Source organism: Mercenaria mercenaria, chromosome 10 (assembly GCF_021730395.1).
Source record: "Mercenaria mercenaria strain notata chromosome 10, MADL_Memer_1, whole genome shotgun sequence".
NCBI lineage: Eukaryota > Metazoa > Mollusca > Bivalvia > Venerida > Veneridae > Mercenaria > Mercenaria mercenaria.
In genome coordinates, this window is record NC_069370.1 from 18,453,155 (window position 1) to 18,468,016 (window position 14,862).

At 35.7% G+C, this 14,862-nt stretch overlaps 2 protein-coding genes across 2 annotated transcripts; one reads left to right on the forward strand and one right to left on the reverse strand.

Moving 5' to 3' along the window:
- Positions 1-39: 39 nt before the first annotated feature.
- Positions 40-14,846, reverse strand: LOC123559732 (alkylglycerol monooxygenase-like). Its single transcript, XM_053552389.1, has 9 exons — positions 14,650-14,846; positions 14,213-14,340; positions 13,308-13,459; positions 12,479-12,582; positions 11,620-11,715; positions 10,123-10,255; positions 9,232-9,311; positions 8,737-8,871; positions 40-248 (listed from the first exon to the last, which is right to left on the reverse strand). The coding sequence occupies exons 1-9, from the start codon at positions 14,764-14,766 to the stop codon at positions 78-80; spliced, it is 1,116 nt and encodes a 371-aa protein (XP_053408364.1). The 5' UTR covers positions 14,767-14,846; the 3' UTR covers positions 40-77.
- Positions 519-6,554, forward strand: LOC123539733 (52 kDa repressor of the inhibitor of the protein kinase-like). The gene is made up of 4 exons (XM_045324478.2): positions 519-907; positions 1,266-1,374; positions 1,914-2,624; positions 4,287-6,554. The coding sequence occupies exons 1-4, from the start codon at positions 746-748 to the stop codon at positions 6,524-6,526; spliced, it is 3,222 nt and encodes a 1,073-aa protein (XP_045180413.2). The 5' UTR covers positions 519-745; the 3' UTR covers positions 6,527-6,554.
- Positions 14,847-14,862: the final 16 nt, after the last annotated feature.

Here is a 14,862-nt window from a genome sequence, read left to right on the forward strand (position 1 = left end):
TGCATATAATTGTACATGATGCTGAAAAGCTTCATGCATGTGTCGTAATGTTCGGGAATGTAGCGAAAATAAACCAATCACCAATTTACAGTAAATGAATATTTTACTTTCAGATTTTTAGATATACGTACAGACTGTCTTGCCATCAGTTCTTGGTATCCGATGGTAAATAAAGCGAAATGTATGAGCACGTACACAGACTTCCATTGTGGCAACTGAACAGAATACCTCTTTACTGGTTGCTCTATCTGAAATATCCATACATAGGAAATAACTAATTTTGCTAAGACAGGGTGACGTTTATTGATACCTTATAACATTTCATAATTGTAAAATAGTAAAAATAAAATTAGAGTAAAAAGAGCCCTTCAAAAAGGTGTCTTATCATCAACCGATAATATTCTATGAATGGTCGAGTTTTGAGCTTTAATTTTCTTAAAAAGTCAAATATTTCACAATTTCCAAACATGATATATCAGCGCCGTAGCCACACTGAGGCAAACCGAGGCAGTTGCCTCGGTTAAAATTTGAGGAGCAAAAAAAATGCAAAAAAATAGTTCTGATGAAAAATTCAGTTATAAAAGTTCAAAAAAATATATATCAATATCATTAAAATATATAAGAATATCATTTGCATCATGATATCGTTTAGGCAAGGTGAGGCAGAAATCCCTACGGTCATATTGACTGAATGATAATTTTATGATCCGTATAAAATTTAAATCCGCATTGTAAACAACGAAAAATGGTGGACATCGTCACATACAGAGCGAGGATCGGGTGCTTTTCTACTAAGTCTGGTTTCGCGATGGATCTTGAAACACTTCGTGTGGTTGGTGTTGTCGGTTTCATTGGCATTTTGCTTTTCCTTGCGGGAGTTGAGTTGAACCCGGGACCAATTGAGGTGGTAAGCGACCATTTCTCTCGATTTAAATAAACCCGCCCTAGAAACTTACTTTATTCTGACATTTTAAAATGTCTGACTAAATAACATAGGACTACACTAACATTGAATAAATAACAACGTTACGGATTATGTTTCCTTTTGGTCTTAAAGACTTAGATCTAGTTGTCCAAAAGCACCAGTTCTTATGGATGCTGATAGAGTGCAATTTATCTTCATATAAAACGTAAGTCCATCTTAGCATATCGTCTGTAATGGCCGTATGGATAGCACGTCCGCGTAGCACGCATGAGATCTGAGTTCGAAACCTCGTTAAGTCATTTTATTTTTTTTTATAACATTCGATCATATTTTGTTTCAGGATGACTTATCAATGGTTCTTTTACCTGAAAAATGGTCTGGCCATATCGCAGCAAAATCGACAGGCAATGGCAACTGTTTGTACAACTCCTGTTCATTGGCTCTTTGTGGTATGTGATATAAAATTGCTTGATACGGGTAGGCCTATCCGAAACACATAATCATTAACAATTGAAATACACGCTAGATCTGCATTTCAGCAGAGACATAAACATAAATTTTACTTTTGACCTCTGCAAAGCTCGTCGGCTACATCTAAAACTCTACGGAGTGGTAAAGGTGCCGGCCGCTCAACCCTGGGGTCGAGAGTGGTTCAAATAAACTTAAAGCTTTCATCATAATCTAGCTAAAATAAATTAGTATTACCTAAACTAAATATCAGGCATATATAATTAGACCAAAAATATGTGTTAAATATAAAATCTATAGTATGATGGAACTACGTGGAAACGTCTTTCTTGGTTTTAAAAAGTCTCTCATATCCGTATACATAAAATTGCCACTTAAATTATTTTCTTAAAGTGATTGAATGTTCGACGAAATTTGTAACGTACTTTCTGTTCGGAAAATCGTCACACTCTCATGAAAAAAAAATTGTATTTTGAGTTTAAGCTCTTCAGTCTACGTTGACAATAATTCTGTTTTTCAGGTGACGAGACACTAGCTCCTAATCTCCGCCACGCAGTTGCCCAAGAGTTGCATAGCAATGCGTCCAGATACGGCCAAGATCATCCATCGATTAAAAGAATTGTTCAAGAACAAAACATGTCGCTTAGCGATGTTGTGATTTTGTTTCAATCGGTGCTTTCAAACCCTGATGATGAACCCATGTCTTTAACACTTGAAAACATTTCTGAGTGTATACATGCCGAGGGGTTGAAAACGTACAATGACAAACGATGGGCATCCATTCTGCACGTTATGGCACTCAGCACGGCACTTGGGAGAGAAGCTCGATCGGTTTATCCTGATGTACCATGGAATTATCGGGGTCTATACAACACTATTGTACAACCGGCTGGTGACAAATCTTTCAATTTTCCTGAACAGTACGAAACTATATCAAAGGAAACTATCATTATATTTTGGACTAGGGACGGAAATATGAGTCAAACAGATCACATGTTCGTACCAAATCACATAGTGCCGTTATTCACAAAAGAGGCACATGCAGATAAAGAGAAATCTGACGTTGAGATTGTTAGTACTTCAACTAAGAAAAGAAAAATTCAACACAAACTTGATTCCTATTTTGGTATATCTGTTCCCAGTAAGCCAAATAACACAAAAACTAATGCTGTCATCAGCCCGAATGTGTCGTCAGAGGTCAAATCTAATGAGGCGCCATGTTTTACTCGAGGTGAGATATAAATCAAAGTAAGATTTGAAGTCCAGTTGCATGTAACATAATCATTGAGTGCCATTAGCAGTGATGTTGAGCTTCAATATTTAGCATTATCAAATTAAATGTTAAAAGTACTATCATGCGCGGATCCAGCCAGTTTTGTCAGAGGGGGTCCGGCCGAACTATGAAACACGTGTGTCTTTATATACTTAAGAATTGAATGTGTATATTTTGTGGATGTTAGCCATTTACAAATACAGGGTTTTCTCCATAAGGCTTTGTTGAACAGGCTGAATTAAAGAATTAGCCGCCAAGCTAGGGGGATACGGGGGCATGCCTCCCTGGAAAATTCAGCGCTTCATTTCCTGCATTCTGGGCCATTTTAGAAGCATTTAAGAACATCTTTTCCACTGATATTTTATATACTAATTACCCCTTATTTTCACATTTTATGAGCTAACCTGTAAAACTTAGGAAAAATAATAAAAGTAAGTATTTTTAAAGGTAAAATCCTTAGTTTCTTTGAGATAATTAACACAAATATGAATTATGTCGGGGTCGTATGCAGCAGCAGCCACATACACTTTGAATACGGTCGTATAATGTTGCATTTTCGAAAAAACATTGTCTATCCTTTTTAAAGGATTTTACAGAGGGTGTCCAGGCCTCCGGACCCCTCCCCCGCCCCTCTGGATCGAATCCGCTCATGACTATAATTATGTACAGTCAAAATAAAATAAATTCTTCATTTCTGTCTATAACTTGATGAATGCCACGCCCGCGCTATGACCCGCACGCATAGATTCAACGTAAGTTGAACGTTCTTTTAGTTGATTCTTTCATTTGAAGGAGCTAGGTTACCTTAAAATTTGTATATGCGCGTCCCCAACCGGAAGCTAACGTGACGATTTACGATAACGTTCGCGACAAACTAAATGTGTTTGTATATTTATTCTTCTGAGAAAAAAAACAACAACAACCTGTCTCTTATCTGATTTTTGAAATAATGATCAAAGTTCAGCGGAAACGCTACAAAAAACATTTTGCCTTAAAATGACGTCCTCAGCGTCATTTCGTCAGTTAACGCACAATATGAAAAGCTTTTATCTTGAAAGTACGTTGTTCTAAGCACTTTTTTATTTGAACTATTTTCAAACAGCCATTTTTTGACGAGTTTGTTTTGTCAGTCTTTTTCTCTGAATATTGATCAATATTCTGTGGATTTTATGTAGTTTTATTGAATGTAAGAAAATAAGTAATGGGAACTGATGTTATTGGGAGCATAGTTGGGTGAAAGGTTATCTTTTCCGGTCATTTAAAAAAAAAACTAGACAGTTTGGTTTAAAAGATTTTGTACAGTTTCCATTGATTTTAGTACTTATATAATAAAATCACGCTCAAATATTGATCATACTTTAGTAGAAATGCGTCACTGGGTATGTGCGATCGTCTGCGTCCGGATTTCTTACCAGCACAGTATCTTTCGAAAAGATCAATGGATTGCGGGTTTTTTCTTGGTACACAGGTATACAATGCAAGTCAATTTCGGCTTCGGTCCAATAATTTTTGACGGAGTTATGGTCCGTTTTCGACTTAAAATTCCACAAAAAGTCTTGTCCGGCTCTAATACTAATACGTACATGTATACATGTATATTGTATTCTATATGTTTTGCAGGTGTTTGTCCAGATTTAGCGACATTAGTTTCCCGCCGAAAACAGTTATCAGAAGAAGAGAAATTAAACATTCTTAACTTTAATATAAGACGCCCTTCCACATACCCTTCAGACAAAAGTAGAAAGTTCAACATTGCTTGGGAGTCCAATTTTAATTGGCTGCGATATTCAGTCAGTGAAAACGGAGTGTATTGTGCTTCTTGCTTTGTTTTTGCGCAGACAGACGTGAGACATGCTGAATTCATCTGCAAACCTTTCAAAGATTGGAAAAATGCTGTCGGGGAAAAAAGAGGAATGCTTCCAAATCATGCTAATTCAAAGACCCATATCAATGCAACGACCGCAAGCGTCATGTTTTTAAATGTTTACAAAGGCACTGAAAAGTCCATCAAATCGTCATTAAGTTCTGCCTATTCAGATCAAATTTCCGAGAACCGACATATCCTCAAAGCCATAATTCAAGTGATAACAAAACTGTCATCCAGAGGAATTTCTCTTCGAGGCAGATGGTTGAAGGAACAACATCGTGAAGACAGTAATTTTAATTTCTTTTTGGAGTGGATGAGTCTGTATGACCAAAAACTTTTTAAACATCTGAAAAGTAGTCAAAAAAATGCGAAGTACACTTCGCCGCAATTTCAGAATGAAATAATAACATGTATTGGAGATTATATACGTAGTAAAATAATATGCGAAGTTTCTAAATCTTCATTTTTTAGCATCATGGCTGACGAAACGACTGATGTAAGCGTCACTGAGCAAATGAGTGTTTGTGTCAGATACATTGTAGATAAAGAAATCCTTGAAGATTTTATTGGTTTCGTCGAATTACCCAGGACAAATGCAGAAACTATTACTAATAAATTAGTTGAAACCATGAAGCTTTGGAACCTGGACCTCACTAAATGGCGAGGCAAAGGTTTTGACGGTGCATCGACAATGAGTGGTCAGGTCAGTGGGGTTCAAGCTCGGATCACTAATCTTTATCCGCATGCCAAATATTTTACACACTGTAAAAGTCATTGCTTAAATCTTGTAGTTGTGTCGTCATGCAACAAAGTTCCGCAGATTCGAAATTTCATGAATACGTTCCAAGAACTAACTTTCTTTTTCCACAACTCTGCTAAACGTAAAACTATACTAAGTAGACACATGTCAGCGAAAGGTGCAGTGTCAGATTTATTAGCAGATGCACCAGACTGTGAGGGGGAAGACGAATATGAAACTGCCCTATTTGAAAATGCGTCGAAGCGACATACTCTACCAACACTTTCTGATACTAGGTGGTTATCTAGGATCGACTCCATAAGCACCCTACTCGTTCATTATGAGCATATCTATGATGCTCTCAGTGACGTAATGGAGGAGTCGTCCGGTCAGTCAGCTGCCGACGCATCAAGTTTTATTAGATCAATTGAAAGTTTTGAGTTCATTGTCGTCGCATGTGTTACGCAATTTATATTAGCCTTCATAAGGCCCCTGTCCGTAAATTTACAATCTAAATCTTGCGACTTATTACAGGCGCACACTGAGGCTGCAACTCTAGTAAGTATTATGAAATCAATAAGATCGAAAAACGATTCATTTGAAAAAATCTATGATAGGGCAGCACGAATTGCCCAACAAATACAAGTAGTGCCAGAGAAGCCACGGATCGCTGGTAGACAAAAACACAGAGCAAATGCCGGGGAAAATACATCAGTGTTTGATCATTTTAAGTTAAATCACTTTTATCCATTTTTAGACCACGTTATACAACACCTTAATTCTCGTTTTCCAAAAGAATTAGGAGAACTGTTAGAAGGAACGTATTTGTTACCGGGACACCATGAGCACCTGACTAGTAGTATTGAAGGAAAACTCAAACAAACATTTTCAAATGACCTTCCTATGGCAAGTCAATTTGAAACTGAAGTTATTAGATGGAAACATATTAATCAAAACAGAAAAACACCTATGTCTCTCCAGGAAGGGTTTGGCATTTGTGATAAAAACTATTTTCCGAACATAAATGCAATATTTGAACTGATTTTAAGTTTACCCGTTGGTTCATGCTCTTGTGAGCGCAGTTTCAGTGCTCTGCGCAGACTCAAAACTTGGTCGAGGTCATCGATGAAGGACTCTCGTTTGAATGGTCTGGCGTTGATGAACATTCATAGAAACATGTCACTTGACGTTGAAGAAATATTAAAATTATGGGATTCTCCTGGACACAGGAGAATCGCCTTGGCCTTTTCTTAGAACAAGAAATAAACTACTAGTAAACTGATAGCATGTTGTTGTACGACTTTACTGATGTTGTTAAAAAAACTTATTGCCTTTTCATTACAAAAATGATTGTATCCGACCATATTAGACTAGGATAAATCCCCAATTATCCTTGTTATCAATATATTTTTTTGTCTTAAAATATTAAAGTAATTGTGATAAATAGGGCTAAAAGGACGATTTTACAGTGATATAACACAGTCTGAGAGTGCTCCAGAACGCACCAGAGACGTTCTAGGAAAAAAAAATTCCGGGGGAGCATGCCCCCGGACCCCCCTTGATTGCCTCGGTTAAAATTTGTGTCTGGCTACGGCACTGTATATAACTTATTTCTGAACATTTAAATGACCATTATATTATTGTCGGCGATTTATGACCGTTTTGTGTAGGTTAGCCGTAAAACCCAACTCACTCACTCACTCATTATACTATGAATTTAGAGACCTGAAAAATTTATAACTAGTCTAGAGTGTTATCAATCAATTGATGACATCAGACATAACGTGACCTTTGGAACATCTTTGATATTCCTTAGTGCAGTATCTATTATTTCATTGCAATAATATCGCCGTAACCTTTGGAACATCGTTCTAGAACATTATCTATCATTGTATTTAAATAATAAATATGAACCACACAATGAAAAAACCAACATAGTACGTTTGCGACCAACATGGATCCAGATTGCAACCGCGAAGTCTGGTCAGGCTTTCAAAGCCTATTGCAATTAGAGAAACGGGATGCGCAAGCTGGTCTGGATCCATGCTGGTCGCAAATGCACTTTGTTGATTTTCTCATGGTGCGGCTCAATATGGAGTAACGTATGGAATATCGTGATGTCCCCTGTCTTAGTACATTATCTATAAGTACATTACAACAAATACATCTGTGGAATATCATTGGTACCCCTTGTCCAAGTGAATAATCTATCAAAACGTTACAAATATCTATCATTATAATAAATTCACAGTAACCGCTGGAATATCACTGATATCCAATCTCGTAGTGCATTATCTATCAAAACATTACAATGAATAAACAATAACCTTTGGCTATTATAACATTACAATAAACAGACAATAACCTTTGGCTGTGATAACATTACAATAAAGAGACAATAACCTTTGGCTATTATAACATTACAATAAATAGACAATAACATTTGGCTATTATAACATTACAATAAAGAGACAATAACCTTTGGCTATCATAACATTACAATAAATAGACAATAACCTTTGGCTATTATAACATTACAATAAACAGACAATAACCTTTGGCTGTGATAACATTACAATAAATAGACAATAACCTTTGGCTATTACAACATTACAATAAACAGACAATAACCTTTGGCTGTGATAACATTACAATAAAGAGACAATAACCTTTGGCTATTATAACATTACAATAAATAGACAATAACCTTTGGCTATCATAACATTACAATAAACAGACAATAACCTTTGGCTATCATAACATTACAATAAACAGACAAAAACCTTTGGCTATGATAACATTACAATAAATAGACAATAACCTTTGGCTATGATAACCCTATAATAAACAGACAATAATCTTTGGCTATTATAACATTACAATAAATAGACAATAACCTTTGGCTATTATAACATTTCAATAAATAGACAACAACCTTTGACTATTATAACATTACAATAAACAGACAATTACCTTTGGCTATTATAACATTACAATAAACAGACAATAACCTTTGGCTATGATAACATTAAATAACATTACAATAAAGAGACAATAACATTTGGCTATTATAACATTACAATAAATAGACAATAACATTTGGCTATTATAACATTACAATAAATAGACAATAACCTTTGGCTATTATAACATTACAATAAACAGACAATAACCTTTGGCTATCATAACATTACAATAAATAGACAATAACCTTTGGCTATGATAACATTACAATAAACAGACAAAAACCTCTGGCTATGATAACATTACAATAAATAGACAATAACCTTTGGCTATGATAACCCTATAATAAACAGACAATAATCTTTGGCTATTATAACATTACTATAAATAGACAATAACCTTTGGCTATTATAACATTACAATAAATAGACAATAACCTTTGGAATATTTGACATCCTAGTGCATCATCTATCATAAACTTACAATAAATAGACAATAACCTTTGGAATATCGTTGATGTCTCCTGTCCTAGGTTTTCCAGGAAGCCAACCAGGCCCATACAGGAAGTTCTTTACCCAATTGCCGATGCCATCCATGCTAAGACATCTTCTAAGGAGATACTTGGAGTAACTAAACTAAAGTGAAAAGTTAAAAAAAAAACAACTGATAAAACATACTTGAATAAAAAGATAAAACATAAAATCTGTGATTTTGTGTAATTGCGCGAGTTCAAGGAGCGAGTTTTGATACTATGCTATTGCTATAATGCGCAATTTGGACAGTTTGGGAAGATGTGATTGCCAGTTTGACACAAACAAGGGAATAAACTGTTTAATGTTATAGTCATTATGTACCAAATACGTAGCTACTTTAGCCGTCGAGTTACAGGAATCTTGAAAATGGTTTACCAAGCTAATCTCGTGAAAACCCCTGTCATTCGTGAATGGCACGCTGATTTAAGAAAGAGTGAAATATAACAACTGCTGATACTTAACCTGTATAGAAAATGGTTCAAATGTGTTGATCGGATGTGTAACACCATACGCGACTTCGTCTGATTCCGGTGCAAATGTTCCTGAAATAAAATAATTTTTGTACGGTTGTAATTTAAAAATAAATAGGCAATAACACATTGACCTCAAAGTCAACACGGGTAATCTAATTTACACGAGAAATTTTCCGACCAAGTTTAAAGATCGCAGGTCAAGAAGTTTACAAGATGTTGGGCTGAAACAGTTCTTGTGCAAAACGGTTACTGTGACCTTGACCTTTGACCCACTAATATGAAAATCAATAGTGGTCATACACTGCCCATGTAGAAGATGCAGTATTAATTAAGTTCGAGGATCATAGGTCTAAGCATTCTAAAGTTACTGAGCGGAAATTTTTTACAAGATTGCTACCAGACGTATAGTGCATTTTATTTGACCTGGCGGGGCGTGGTTTCGCGACGGTTCACTACATTTTTGTGCAGGGTATGCAGTACATGTAACCAATGTAGCGTTGAATTTTAGTCGTTGGTTACCAAAGATTACGGAATGGAACAATTATATTGCTCTACCTATTTTGCTCGTTTTTTGAGATTTCCCTTATTTGCATACGTCAGAGATAAACTCCGCCCCGCCAGGTCAAATAAAACGGACTATACCTACAGACAGACGACATATGCCATCAAAATAATACGATCATAATAATTATTATGTCCCTTTGGGCGTATAATAAAAGTGAAAATGATGATAAAAAAACATACAAAAGTGAACACCGAGTATTTTATAAACGTTTTAATAAATTACGGTCTATATATATGAGTTTCTTTCAAATGCTACCTTTAAAAGTTTTCGAATCATACTCTTTACCAGATCATACCTTGTACCAAAAGTACCTACCAAAGAGTCTATCCCAGATAATGAGTGTCCCAGCGTAGTTTTTGTCAATGCAGTAAGGGTTTCTCCCATGATGTACTCTATGGTGACTCGGTGTGTTTAAGATGTATTCAAGCGGCCCAAGGCTCTTCACGTACTAAAATATGAAAACGGTAATGGGGATGCATATAAAAATCGGAGGCAGTTATCATGCCTACTAAAGACAAAACCATTATAGAGGGTAACTCAAATTTCCAAAGGAAGACATATATAACCGGAAGTGCTTTCTGAAATTCAAAAGTCAGTAAAGTACAACAATTTGCAAACGAATGTTAAAGATGCAGATACCTAAATAAATCACCCTAAAATTGCTTAGATGCACTCTATTAAAATTGATGTTTGTCTTAATGGAGGTCGATGCTATTATGACCAAATTAGATACTGTAATTTTCAATCGTTCGTAGATGTTTTTCCACTGCCTATACTTAGACACAAAGACGCTGTTTTTTGATATTTCACCAAGCTATATTCAACTAACATTTCCAATCAGTACTGCAACTTCCATTTAAAACTCAAATCGTGCCATTATTAAATTAAACATTACAAGCCTATAGCCAAACAATAAAAATCATGTAAAAAATCTCTTGTTCATTTAAAGTTATGACAGAATCCACCATTTGTGAGTAAATGAAGTACAGGCAGACTGACAAACAGATGGAGGAACACAGAAAATACATTAATGTGCACGTTTAGCACATTTTCTTCCACCTTTTTGCCAAAGTTCATGAAAAAAATCTCATACAAATTTTAATTCATCGCAGTATTAACTCTTTTCTCATACAACCACATCTTTTGCCCTGACAACTAAAGAACCAGACGTGCGTACTTTCTATATTGCCATTTATCCATGTTTATACTTTCATGAAAAAAAAACAACATTATACTTTTTTAAGTTACCACACGGTCCATTTTTTGCCAATTTTTGGCCTATTTATTGCTATAACAACAAAATAAAAACATGTGAATATTCCGAATACTGCAATCTATCCAAGTAGCAAGTTTGATGAAAACATACCTTGTACTTTTTAACTTATCAACAGCATTTTTGCCATACCAACAAAATAAAAGGATGTGCATGTTCTCCACATTGCCATCTATACATGTACCAAAATCCATGAAAGAAATATTTTGTACTTTTAAAGTTACCGTAGGACCACTCTTTGTGTGACTGACTGAGAGACGGACGGAAGTTCCTACATGTGGGTATTAATGTGGCTACTTTTTAGTTCTATCTATTGTTCTTTTAGCCACGTATAGAAAAAATAGCCACATATAAAAGCCTTACGGAATGAATGACATCAAAGAAAAAGTACAGTTACCTATTGTTCCTATAGCCACTTAAGTATGCAAATGGGGATTCGGACGGACGGACGGACGAACGCATTTAAGGATAGGGGGCAAACTAAAAGTCGCATGCGGTATAACACGACAATGAACTCAAAAGTAAAGTGATGGTCTCACCTGAGTATGAATCCAAAACTGGTAGAGGATGTTAAGCTCTTGATGAACCAGAAATACAGAGGGTGGAACAAAAAGTGCCAGAGGTAGGTAAAACACCTAAACAAACGCAAAACAATCATACATATATATAAATAGATTTAATGCATGTACTGAAAGGATGAAAACTCGAACTTAAAACCGTTTGACGTCTTTTAGTCTTGTGTGAAAACGTAGATTATCTACTTAAAAAGCAATTTGGCAACATACTTCCTGCGGTACTGAAACACTATCAGAAAGTGTCTTGCAAAATGTTTATAATCTTCGCCGGAATACATCAGATTTTACATGACGCTCTATGACTACACATACAATGTAAATCTATTCTAAAACAATGCAATCGACAATTTGAAGGAAGTTTAAATTTAATAAACCATTTCATATCAAATATAATTAAGATAAAATTCTTTGTCTGCGTATTAGAATTGTTTAGGTTTAATTTCTGTGATCACACAAAGTCATCTGTATATAACATCAACTTGTTTTGTATTGAAAGTCTATTTTACGTTTTCCGTGACGAAGTGTAAACGTATAACGGCCCTTAATTAAACATATAAATAAAAAGACATGACGTCAACGTCAAGCGGATATTCTCGATCATTTTTTCAAAAATTACTGACGCTAATTGGCATTGTATTATTCTTAACGCTTTACACGTTTTATGTCTGAATAGCGTTAACGCATGTTCAATTTGTGTAATAGCGTCCAAAGAATCGGCTCTATTGCACTACGGGGCTTGGGCTCAAACCAATCTCTTGAAATCCTGCTGATGGTATGCCAATGAAAAACTTTGTGTAATCCCTACAAAAAAGCTGATGTATACCCATGATGTGTAAATCTGCATAGCTGACTGTCTGAGAGCGGTAGAGAAGTTGTAATCTTCTGAACTATGATGTGTCTGATGGAAGGACCACATAAAATTCACTTCTGAAATATCATACAGACACAAGTCTGGCAATTATTTCCGAAACATTAATTAGCTATTGTTTAAACTATCTCGTCTTTATTCTAAGATGTACTCACAGAAGAGAAAGCAGAAACTGGCAAAATGGTGACATTTCAAAGCGAGGCGGGGACGCAAGTTGGCATGATCCTTTAAAAGAGCAAGATTCGGAAAGCAGTGTAGTAAGAAAACATGGAATCTAAATCATTCTTTATGTCACGGTATAGAATTTGAATTTTAAAACGGGGAGAAAGTGTGTAGGCGACTGGGTAGCTCAGTCGGTAGAGCATCGGAACGGTATTCCGAGGCCCACGGGTTCGAGTCCCGGTCTGGCTGCATATTTTTCACGCCCTGTGATATTTGACGCCCAACGCGGGGCCGTAACGGCATATACTGGTTAGTCTCCGACGCCTGTAATTGCTTATAAGTACCCACTGAAATTCGAAGACGAATTTCAAAATGGTGGGGAAATATGTCACGGTATAGAATTTGAATATTAAAATGGGGCGACTGGGTAGCTCCGTCGGTAGAGCATCGGAACGGTATTCCGAGGCCACGGGTTCGAGTCCCGGTCTGGCTGCACAGTTTTCTCGCCCTGTGACATTTAGAACACAAACGAAGCTTCTGAAATATAATATATATCAAAGAATAAAGACTTCAAAACCGAGTTCTTATTTGATTCATCTGTTTAAAAAATCAGAATCCATACCATGAGCAAATCTATGAAACCAGTAGTACCCCATGTCAACTCCAATGAAGGTGAGCCACCATGTCCAGGGGCTTTCCCAGGGTAGTTCCTTAATACAGTAATGTTTGTACACCCATGTATAACCCTCTATTGTAATTGATCGAAGCAGTATCCTGAAATATAATATTCACAAACAATAATAATAATGATAATAATAACTAGAGATGCTTTTGAGAAAAGCGCATCTCTCCCACAACTGCCCCTATGAAAAATGTCTAGTTTCTCTGGATGGATTAGATGAATGGACCCAATTAGACGGCTTGGACGAATGGACTTTGTGACAGACAGACACACAGACAGGCACACAGACTTGAGTGAATCAATATGTCTCCCACACCACTGTGCGAAGGGAGACATAATAATAATAACAATAATAACTCTATTTAAAGAGGATAACATATTTGGCTATAGATTCTAATTGCATATCGAGGGCTTGGCGCAAAACTATTGTATCTTGTTCTTTATTTATATGCACTTACAATAGTTTTGCACCAAGCCCTCGATATGGTCCCGTGATATAGGCCTAATTATGTAAAAATTCATCAGTGAAGTGAAAGACATGAACTGAAAAAAAACGTATTATGAACAAATTAATCCTCAGTGGCATAAACAGTAATGAAAACAGTTTAAAAACTAGGCAACTTAACGCTGACCTGTTTGAAAACAACATTTCATTTCTATTAATAATCATTTACGTATGGGACGGACAGTTGTAATATAATGTAATTAATATATTTTATTAACATCATCAAGATGATGTTGTTTTGTTTTTGTTTTTTTTTTTTGGCTACTTAAATTTCTTAAGACTCGAAATAAATATGTTTAAACTAACATCAGCAATAAAACAGCAATATTTAAATACTTACATTGGTAATCTAGAAAACATTCCGGCACTGACTGAGGTAAAAGCATCGTTCATTCTGAACTTCTTGTCTTGTTTCAAAATCGAAATGACCATCTCTATACCAATAAACGCAAAGAAAAATGGTGTTGCCTAAATGTAAAATATGAAATATATAAATTAAATATCAGGTTAAATCAGTTATACTTAAAGGCTATACAACACAAGTAATGGATTTTCTTTCAACAACTTCCCGGTGTTTAAAAATGGCAAATTTAAGTTTCCCTGTCTACCTAATTTAACTTTTTTTTTTCATCAGTTTGTGATATGTGAAAAAAATGGGAATTTCTGAGCACCCCTCGCACAAATCTTAGAAATGTAAAGCGCAATTAAATGTTTCTACATTATGTTACTGGGTCGCATTAGGTTGAGTACGAAAATATGTCAACAATGTAAACAAACCTCATTAATGTATTGTGGCACTTCTTCCGTCTTCTCAAACGACGTCTCGTTCGGTGATACAAAATAAAACATCCTTCGCATCCCCGTCACAAAATCTACCTTGTTTAAATTCGACATTTTTAACAAATTGTAGGTGTAGTCTCAATTGTTACAAAACTGGGTTATAAAGAGGTCAGTTTTGATAACGAAAGTGAATTTGACGCATGCGCGGAA